General features: G+C 41.7%; 1 protein-coding gene across 5 annotated transcripts in view; it reads right to left on the reverse strand.

Moving 5' to 3' along the window:
• ZNHIT6 (zinc finger HIT-type containing 6) overlaps positions 1-6582 on the reverse strand; it is a 40506-nt gene extending 33924 nt beyond the window's left edge. For 3 of the 5 annotated variants that reach the window (XR_006414942.1, XM_044432371.1, XM_044432372.1), the window contains exons 1-4: positions 6450-6582; positions 2643-2708; positions 2451-2557; positions 1256-1341 (exon numbers count right to left, since the gene is read on the reverse strand). Coding sequence is in view for 4 of the 5 variants with exons in the window: in XM_044432371.1 (XP_044288306.1) it covers positions 1256-1341; positions 2451-2557; positions 2643-2708; positions 6450-6529 (339 nt within the window). In the remaining variant the exon portion in view is untranslated. Of the gene's footprint in view, positions 1-1255; positions 1342-2450; positions 2558-2642; positions 2709-4518; positions 6035-6288; positions 6396-6449 lie in introns of those variants that run through there. The other 2 variants (XM_044432373.1, XM_044432374.1) reach the window with 2 other exon arrangements.
• Between the last annotated feature and the right edge of the window lie 4131 nt (positions 6583-10713).

A 10713-nucleotide genomic window follows, 5' to 3' on the forward strand; every position in this document is an offset into this window, starting at 1 on the left:
CGTCTCCCAACTCGCTTCATCGCCCGTAATTCAGGTGTATACCAAGGGGAAGAGCGGACTCTGCCCGGTGGGAGAGGACGCTTAGGAGCGATTGTGTCCACAGCCCTGCCTCAAAGAAAAAGAAGTGTTACCCTGAGCAGAAAAGATAGCAAAGCTGGCATTAGGTGGGCATCAATGGGGAGATCATTCAACAACAATGGGGTAGGGGGATCTACTGCAGAGGCCCTGCCCCTCATTGTTGCCCTATAAGCCTCCCTTGAAGGTAGCAGTAGGAAAATCTCAGTAGTTGTGCACAGGCAGGGAAAGGTGCCCTTCTTGTCCCAAGCAGCTACAAATATCTAGCTGCCTAGACCCCTACTAAATTTAATGGAACATACAGAGGCAGGTCTAGAAGGGGCCTGAGTCTTATAAAAACTGGATCCAGGCTGACTCAGGTGCTACTTTAGTTGGCTCTTGCTTTCCAGTCTCTTAGGTACAGTGAACCAAGTAAGAAAATTAGAACTATCTTTACCTCTGATCCTTTGTCTGATGGTCTGAGGTCTCCAGCATGCCCACAGACACTTCTCTTGGCACCCTTTGAGTTCCCTTTCCCTTCTGATATTTTACTTTTTAAGAGTTAAAAAATAATATTTAACAAGTGGCAGGATACAAGGCACAGATCTGCCCTCCAATATCATCTTTATTTCCAATAACTTTGGCCCCAGAGGCACACATCCACTTGTTTTCTGTAAAATGATTGTTGAAGCAGAAAACTAAGGGCTCAGAAGAACATTTTGTTTTGGGGCTCAGCCCCCAGCTCCACTTTGCACTTAGCTTATGGAACTAATTTTTTTTATGGGCTCACCAGTTTGTCTTCTGGGAAATCAGTATTGTGGGACAAACCACACTTATCACAGTCATTTTAAAAATGGGCAACTTGCTCCCATGTTAACCAACTGGTGAAAGCTCCCTATTGAAAGCTCCCACTCTATTGTGCCTATCAACCCCTCCAAATTAGAGACCTCTGCTGTACTACATATCCTTCAGTGTATTTTGCCTTAAACTTTTTTAAAAAAATAGTTAAACTTAAGAAAAAGTGATCACTTTTTGAATCTAGCTCAGCATTATTTATCAATTTCCAAGTAAACATGTATTTAATTACATTTCTTTCTCTCTACTGCACCTGTTCTTATCATTTACATTTCTAAAGCTATCTTAAAAAAGCAATTAACACTACTAACATTTTTCTTTAGTACAAGAGGCTATACATGCTTACAAATTTATTGCTTTTGGGTCTATGTGAAGATTCATCCCGAGCAGCAGTGTCAGCCAGTCTTCCCACATCTTCCAAAAACCGATAATCTGAATTAACAAGGAAAGCATGGCAATGACTCAGAAAAGACTTGGCTAAAATCAACTGCCACAGCCTTAGCACACTAAATGCATGAATGGCAGCAATGCAATGCAGTTCAACCTTACAAAATACATTGGGGCACAGTACTACGTCATCTGTCCTCAACACACGTTAACCTCAGAACAGCAAAGGGCACATGCTTCCAATGCAGGGCGGCAGGAGCAATGGGGTCGGTTTCTGCCGTTCTGTTCCTCGCGGCCTGTGTTGTATACAGACATACAGTTTTGATTGTCTAGATGACACGTCATGGAGGGGCAGGTAAGGAAGCTGGGGCACCATTTGCATAGCACATAAGCTGTTGGGACTCAGTGCTGCTCCCTGGCACATCCCTTTAGTTCTGCCCAAGCTCAGTTTCTCACCTTAGAGATACAGCTGGTACAGCTGCAAGGGCAGTGGGATGGGGGCTTCAAATTCACAGCTAAAGGACTTTGGCGCTTGGGCTCCAAACAATCCCCTGGCCCTCAAGACAATGTCAGGAGGCTGTAGGATGGCACCCTTAAAGGTAAATAAGGCAGGATTTGCCTTGCAGATTTGCTTGGGTTGTTTGCTATTCTTTTTCTTCTTTTATTGATTGGCAACCATTTTGGCACTTCTGCCTAAAGTGGATGGATAAGGTATGAATTTTTTTAAGAAAATGAAACCAATATTTTACATATCAATGCTAAAACCACCCTGACTACTTTCTTCCATGTATCAAGCATGTATTTTATCATCTATTGTTATACCTGTGATTTTTTAAAGCCAGAGGACCAGTTCTGCTATTTCTTGTGCTAATTTTCTGTAAGTATGAATCAGCTGATGGTGGTTTCTCTAAGGCTTCAATCCTAAACACTGTCCTAAACTGTCCTAAAGTTATTGGACAGTAAGTTGCATTGAATTTAACTACTAATTTAAAGTAAACATGCTTAGGATTGCACTGCTCAGGTTGTAGTGGGCATCTTATTGACAATGCAGGTAAAGAAGGGCCTAGATAACCGAGTTCCCCTACCCACCATAACCTCCCATTCAACAGCACCTTGAGTCTTTAAGATGGGTAGAGATTTTCAGAGACTCTTACCACTTAGAAGATTTAAGTCATTGAATTCATTCATGGAAACAAATGCTGTCTTTTCTCTGATTCCATTACAAGTGAACACAGTTTTATGCTTTTTCACGCAAGCCAAACTGAAAATAGAGAGAGAGTAAGGATATAATGTCACATCATTTTCAGCACACAAAAAGAAACAGAAGCTTATTAATTTATATCTACCTGCATGAATACTTCATACAACGTGGACACCGATATTTTGCTTCTTCTGTACTACAGATTTCACATCTTAAAAGAAGAAAATGCAAGAAACATATCACATTTGGGCAACACTGGCACTTCATTAAAAGACTTGTTTTAAGTACAAGTGCCTTCAAGATGGAACACAGTGAAGGCAGGAGGTATATTTGTTATCCAGAACTTTCCTTGTGTGTAAATTTTATTTTCACTGGAGAAGATAACCAAGCCAGAGAAGGTAGGTGGCAAAAGAAAAAGGGGAAGGCCATATATGAGATAGGTTGAGTCCATAGAAGAAGTCACAGCCTTGAATTTACAAGAGTTGAGCAGGGCAGTGAAGGACAGTACATTTTGAAGGGCATTTACTTATAGCATTGCCCTAAGTTAGAGACAAATTGATGGCACGTAACAAAATAAAGTTTAAAAACTAAAATCCAGTCAGTGGTTCTGCATATCTCCCAAGAACTTCTCCCTAATGATTATTAAGTTGGATCAATATGTTTCCAGGAAAAAGGTGCAGAGATATAGGCACAGATAATCCAGGCTGCCTGGAGCTTTCAATTAGAAGCAACAATAGCTTGGTTCCAACAGCCTGCTAATAAGTTCACACAGTTCTGAAAAAATATGCTTACATACTTCTTTATTACCAAGATTGAAATGGGTTTTTACTTTTTCTATTTCTTTCAATTTTCCTATTAATACATGTTATCTTTCTGCCTTCTGATGATTTATATCTTAATTTTATTGAAGAGTTTCTATTTCAGCTAAATGTTGCTTAACAGAATGTGTTTGTGCTGCCAAATAAATCCTTTAGTGACACAATATTTCTGAATATAAAATGTGCCTACCCTCCTTAATACACTTATTGGTGTATTAATCAGAGCATGATGACCATGTTTAAATGAGGTCACCCCGATTCAAGTTTGGTTTTGTTTCAACATTTTCATACGTGTGGTTTGATGTCTAGGTCAAACTGACTCAAGCTGAGCTTTAACATAGTAAATTCTAGGAATCCATTTAAGAACAAGACAAACAAAAAAGTAACTATGGTAATTTTGTTTAGAGTTGCAAATATTCTCCAAGTAGGGCTCCTATGCCTTAAACAGCTGCATAGCAGAACCATACACTAGTTAGGTTAGGCCACAATTCTGTATGTGTTTAGACAGAAAGAAGGCCTACAGCTTCCTGAATTCTCCAGCTGGGACTGATGGTCATTTAGTGCTAGGAGATGCATGACTTTCTCTAAAACTGCCCAGGAGTGCACTCTTAATCACCTAGAGAGATAAACATAACTACTGCTGTTAACTTTATGATATATTTCTATACTGGTCCTCCATGCAAAACAACTGAAGGAAAGCGCAATTATTTTGACAGGTTAAATTATGATAAGATGATTTCCATTCACAATTGGAATAAGCACACAGAAAAAAACACTATAGCTCACTATACAAATATGTATACTGGAACAGGTAGAGGAGAACCTACCTTTTTTTTCACATGTTTCAAACCTGGCTTATACAACCAAGATTCAGAGTTTATAATTCCAAAGGCCAAGTAACCATTTCTGTGTATTTCTGGAATGCCTTGGCCATTCCTCTTTGCTAATTACTTTGAATTATTCACACTTTACATAGGATGAATCTACACGTGGTTAGGGTGGGCTCACTGAATCCAATGGGTCTTACTATATCAAGGACTTTGTGGTAAAGGCACAATCAATAAGATTGCATCCTAAGTATGGAATGACTATCTGGGCAGCTGTAAAGACTGGAACCAATTCCTATCACTGCCTGATGACAGATAGCACCTGATTGTTAGCTGTGATGGCGGCATGCAGCAGCACCTCTGTTTGCTAGCTTACCTTCTGACCTTCAATGGAATAAGAAACTGGGTTCAATGAGCACAAGCAGCAACAGCAGAACAAGAGGTAGAGCTGGTTGCCTTCCAGTTGTGTAGTGGACTCGTGGAACTGCTCCTGTCACCCATGAAATGGGACTCAAAGCTGCTGATCAAACATCCCACCACTCCCCATTTCTCACTGCCAGAAGCAGCTAGTTAGGAGTTGGTGTCCTTTCCAACATGATCAAACCTGAGCTGCTGCCCAACGGTGCTAACTGGGATCAATATAATGAAGGCTTTACAGACCTTTTATCAATCCTTAAAGTCTCTACAAAAGGAAGATCTAAGTGCAGTAGGGGGCAGATGCTATATGGGGAGCTCTCAGGTTCATATATTTGTTCCTCTTCAATGGCTTTTTAACAAAACTATTCAATTTAGAGCTTAGAAAGCACTATGGTAAAGGAGTGAATCTGTATGGATTATGCACAGATTCTAATCTTTGCCTTTGGAATACAGATCCAAAGTGCATTAGTATGGATTAATGCGGAACAATGTGGCACTGTGCACATGTTTTTTGTCCCCAGTGCACCTCTGTAATTTTAACATTGTCCATAGGCCTAACAGTTCATTACAAATTTAACCCTTTCAGCTCTACAGAAGAGGACTGGCAGCTGAACATGTCCTTTTTATTTCTACTGCTTTAAAAACAAGATTTTTTTGAACAGACAGTTTAATAAGAGTGCTGTGAAACTTGCAAGTCTTTGCACTTCATTTGAATATTATTTAATTTATAAACTGCACCAATAGTCCTACATGGGACTCTTCATAATACTGGCATAAGTATTATTATAAACATCTTTGAAGTGTGTTATGAAGTCATTATAATCACACTGCTTTCTGTCTTTTATGTATGTGGGGCATTTTCACAGCCCCAACAAGCATATTATATAGTAGTAAGAGCCACTATGGGTGTGAAAATGATCATTCCATATTAAGAAAGGCATGGGCCACTGTATTTTTCAGCATTACTTTTCCTATAGTTGCTAAGGCTAAAGGAAGGATAATTTTGCTCTTACTGCAGACCACAGTTGGTAGGTTGCAATTCTCTCCATGCAAAAAGAAATAAAAATCAATTAGTATTTTCTTGTTTTAAATTTCAAATCATGGGGATGGAACACTATATAATTCAAGTGTAGATCAAAACTTGAAAGGCTGCTTGGCATAGTAGTTACAGCCCAGGTGGGAAGATTAAGTCCTTCAACATACAGAGGGCCACATCTCCCAAAATGGTCAATGGTAACACATGATACTACTTACAGTTTCAACATCATCTGAAATACCATTCATTCTTAGGTAGAGGATAGTTAGGTTCAAGTACTCACTGAATTCATACAGTGTATAGACAAAGTTTACTGTGTTTTAGCCTAATCCAGCATACAGGGCAGTTGTGACGGCAAAAATCGTATGTTTTTTAAGAAAGAGGGGCAAAGGAGCCACATAGATCCCTTAAAGTCCTTGCCTAATGTACTAGGTAAAACGTAAGTAAAGGTAGGATCCTGCATGGTCAAACAGAATTTAAAAAGTCCCACGACTCCCAGTCTGCCTGGAAAGGAATACTACGAGTTGTAGGACTTTTTACAACAGGCACAGAATCGCGCCTTAAAGCAATAATGCCAACAAGCTCAAAATATCCTTAATGTAGTTAACAGAAGGCACTGCAGTGCGCCCCTACGAATTCCCTTATCCACTTCCCGGCTCGCGTCCCGCATGTGAGCATGCGGGGCGTCCCTACCACGAGGTACGCTTTGAACCCAGCCGCGCCGCTGCCTGAAGGGACCCCGCGCAGCTCCAGCCTGAGGAAGTCTCATCTCGCCAATTGCTCTCCACCGGGAACGGACCTCCTTTCCCAGAGGCGAGGCGAGGCGAGGCAGAGGGAAGGAGAGACGCTCCTACCTCCGCAGCGACATCTTCCGCTTGAGGCTCTCGAGGGCCTGCTCGCCGATCGCGCCTGCCGCGCTCGACGCCGCGTCCATGGCGCTCGGCGGCCTGCTCTCGCGCGCTCCTCGAAGCCTAGACCGGCGCTTCGGCTTGCGGAGGGCGAGGCGGGCGGAAGCAGAAGGCCGCCCTCAGGCGGGAACTCGGGGAAAAACAGGCGCTTCTCCTCTTTGGAGGAGACGCCTGTGTGAGGTGGTTCGGTGGGGGTACGTTGGAGGCTTTCGCTGCGGTACCCTCACGAATGGCTCCTCTTGGGAGACCAAGGAAGCTGGACCTTTCCTGCTTCCAGGGCTTTGTGTTCGCAGGGTTGCAGCGGGGTGGGGGGGGGGAGGTGCCAGGTACCGAAGTACGGTGCTCAAGACCCGACAAAGCAAAACGACAAACAAAAACAACCACCTCCAAATAAACCAAAAAACAAAGCAAAAAAAAAAAGGTATTGCAAAGTATTTGTGTGTGCTTATTTAAATGTTGCCCCTATTCGTGGGAGAGGAGAGTGTTTGGTTTCAGCAGCTAAAAACCTCATGCTGATTCTTGGCACTCCTGGTGCAGAAAACAGTTATTCCTGGATCATATGCATGCTTTTTAATTTTTCAAAAAATGAATATTCAAGACTTCGCATCCCTGCACAGCCATGAAGCTGGATGATGTCCTTAGCCCGAGCCCTCTCCCACGGTTTAATTGCAAGGTTTATGTGAGGCTAAAGGGGGCAGAGGGAAGGAGGAATCGGCCGCTTGAAACTCTTCAGAGGGAAGGGATACCAATTTGAATGTTAACGCTTACTAGCTGAGGCCCCTTGGTCTATGCTAAATAGACCTGTCAGAGCAGGGTTGGGCCTTCCTTCACTGGACCTAGTTCATCCTCAGGGGAACTCTCGAGGACCTTATTCTAGTCATGGGCTGGCTTAATGGGTTTGGGCAAAAATACCAGCATATTAGTGGTAATTATTATGTTCTATTGTATTTCAATGTATTTTATTGTGTTGTAAGCCGCCCCGAGGCTTCGGCAAGGGGCGGCATAGAAATGTTTAATAATAATAATAATAATAATAATAATAATAATAATAATATAACGTAATACTCTTACTGCGAGAAATTAATTCTAAGGAGAAGTTCTACAGCTAGAAAAAGGGGGAAACTGCCAAGTTACTGGGGGAAAGGGACATAGTCATCTGGGGAAATCTAAGGGGAGGCAAGTTCAGCTGGATGCACTGCAATCCTGTGTTAAATCTTGTAGACTGCGGGGTGGTGGAATCTCCCCTTTAATCTTTTCTTCCTAATAGGGCAGTTGATTCCTATAAAGGCCTGCCCAAATAGGGAAAAGTCAGCCAATTGAAGGGAAATAGTATTTTGCGGTATCTAAGGAGCCACCCCCACAAAAGGCTTACTAGATTTATAGTCGCACTACTTCACAGCTGCTGTAGGACTCAGCAGCAACTGGAGGAGTTTGCCTGCATTTGGGTTAGAGGGAAACAAATATAAAATGAAAGTGAAACGAGTAATCAGGACTTTGCTGTCTTGAGGGTGTTAAGACAAAATGAGCAAAAGCTTTGCCCAAAATATGGCTGCTAAAAGTCTGACACTAAGAACAGTTTTAGACTTAAGGTGGGATTCCTGATCCGATAAGGAATCCATGTTACAAGTGTTGTTTCCCACATACCTACGTCTTAGAAATGCTGATAGGCCAATTGTTTACTTGTCCTGTAGGTACTTCTCTTTGTGCTGTTCCTGACCCCACTTTGTTTAGCAAACTGCCTATGATCTCCCACCTCTCCCATCCAAACTGTGTATATAACTGCTAGATTATAAAGCCTATTGTACAGACTCCATCTTTGTAGTCCCCTTGGGGGCAGCCTACATGCTGCATGTATTTCCTGTATGTCTGAATTAACTGTAAAGCTCTTTGGATTATACACCCCCAGCAGACTCTCAAATGGTACTTTTTCACTCTTGTCAAGGGGCTAGCAAGAATTGTTTCACAGATCTGCTGGCCCCTTTGTTGTTGTCCCAGATGCCTTTGTTGTATCTGCATATAAGTCTAAATTAAAAATTGCCTTGGGATAGATTCAGACATGAAAAGCAGTGGGGCTAAACAAAGACAAGAAAAGCAGTGTCAGACAATTGGTGATTTCACCTAAGTCACATCAGAATCTGGGTAATTTAATGCTGTTAAATGTCTATGTTTTTTCCCTAGGGTGTGTGTATGTCAAGTCTAATTTAGCTATACGGTGAGGCCTCCACTGCTCCTGAGCCTCATCTGTGGGATCATTCCAGTGTAAATTGAACTTGAAGGTTGCATTCATGTCAGTTGACAAATTCACTAGGAGTTGATTTAGGTGGAAGGGTAACCCTATTTAGGTGTTCTCCTGCATGGTTAGAGCAAACCTTTTGTCCTCTTCAAGTGTTGTTTCCCTCAACTTAGGCTGCGCGCTCTATGTGGGCAATTGATGCAGCGAGAGGGGCGGCACCTGAGCACTCTCCATCCTTGTATGTATGCTGTACCTCTGATAAAGCTCTCTACAACAGCTTCCTCCACCCTGCTGCCCTCTAGATGTTTTGGACTTCAATCCCCATTAGCCCCAGCCATTATGGTCAATGGTTAGGGGGTATTATAGTCAAAAGCACTGTATTGGCTGCTTATAGTATGTTTGCTTCCCAGTGTCATAAGAAGCTACCAAGTTTATCAGGAAAAGGGCTAAGTGGCATCCACTTCCCTGTTGTGCTGGGGTTTGTTTTTTAATGTGCAGAGACTTGTTTTTGCCATCTTCTTTTCTACAGCATCACATGGAATAATCTAGACTTTATACTGCTGAATATAAACTGGCCTTGACTTTCTAGAAAGTGTTCCTGTCTTCCCTCATTTGGTGTCCTCCAGATGTTTTAGACTACAACTTCCAGAATTCTTGACCACTGTTCTTGCTGGTTGAGGCTAAGGAACTGAATGAAGTCCAGAACAGCTGGAGGGCACTGGATTGGGAAGGCTTGTTTGCTTTAGATTTAGCTTTTACTGTATTCAGGATTTAGGAGTTCAAAGAACTCCCTGTGCATATTAATTCTATGCCTATTTCAAATGCAAAGATAGTACTGGATTAAACACTGGGGCCTACTGAGATTGCTGGCCTTTCAGAATACAATCCCACAGATTTTAGTCCTGTTGGATTGTGTCCAGAGCCCTCCATTTCAAATCTCAGAGCCTTTTGTCTATCCTAAGCCTATCCCAGTGGGGCAGGAGAACCTGCTCCTTCTTTATCCATTTCTAGCTAGATTGGTTCAAGGCCCATCTAGCTCTCCTTCCTTTGTGGGGTCAGGATAAGGAATTGATTGAATTGTGGATTTGCTGCATCTACAACCTCTTCCTTTGCCTGTTCTCCAGTACACCTCCATTCCATCCTGCCTATCCCCTTCTGAAGTCACAACAGGAATAGTGACAACTGTGGAGTTTCTCACAACAGCCAAGGAGTGGAGAATCCATTATCATATTCCCTTCTCCACAGTTGTAGCTCTGCATACAGCCAGGGAGATTATTTGCAACATCTTCCACTTCCTGGCTATTGAAGCCATAGTATTGCTTGAAAACTCTTAGAAAGTATTTCTGTTTCTAATTCTTGAAAGTAATTACTCAACAGCTAAAAAGAATTTGGACTTAAATAAAATAGTGAATTATGTGAATGTGAAATAGTGCAGTAATATTTGGGTCAAAAACATAGAACTCCCAAGAGAGTTGATGTAATTAAGATTATTATAATTTAATAGCAGCCATTTAAATATATGCTGTTTTAACATTTTTAACAGTTACAAAATATTTACATAATACATCATTGCAGATGGCTTTGGATAGTTGAAATCTTAAACTGCAGTCCCAAAATGTTTAAAAGACTACTGTACGTAGCCCTTCTATAACTACAAAATCCTGTTCTTTCTATAAGCACCAGACACAATGTTCTGTCTCATGTACTACTACCATACCTACAGACAGAACATTTTAAACAAGGTTTTCACATAATGTTCTTACCCATAATGATGTGACCATGTTTTTAAAGACACAATTTTATAATGGAAAGTTCTCTTGATGTTACCAGCACATGCACCCCCCAATAATGAAAAGGAACCAAAAATCTTGACTAAGGTCACAAACACCTTTGTTATACAGAGAGCACCAGGCAACACAAATAAACACATAAGAGGTAGTGTATCATCGGTATGATGTCTCTGTCCAAAAAGAACTG

Source organism: Varanus komodoensis, unplaced genomic scaffold, assembly GCF_004798865.1.
Source record: "Varanus komodoensis strain SLA01 unplaced genomic scaffold, ASM479886v1 scaffold24, whole genome shotgun sequence".
NCBI lineage: Eukaryota > Metazoa > Chordata > Lepidosauria > Squamata > Varanidae > Varanus > Varanus komodoensis.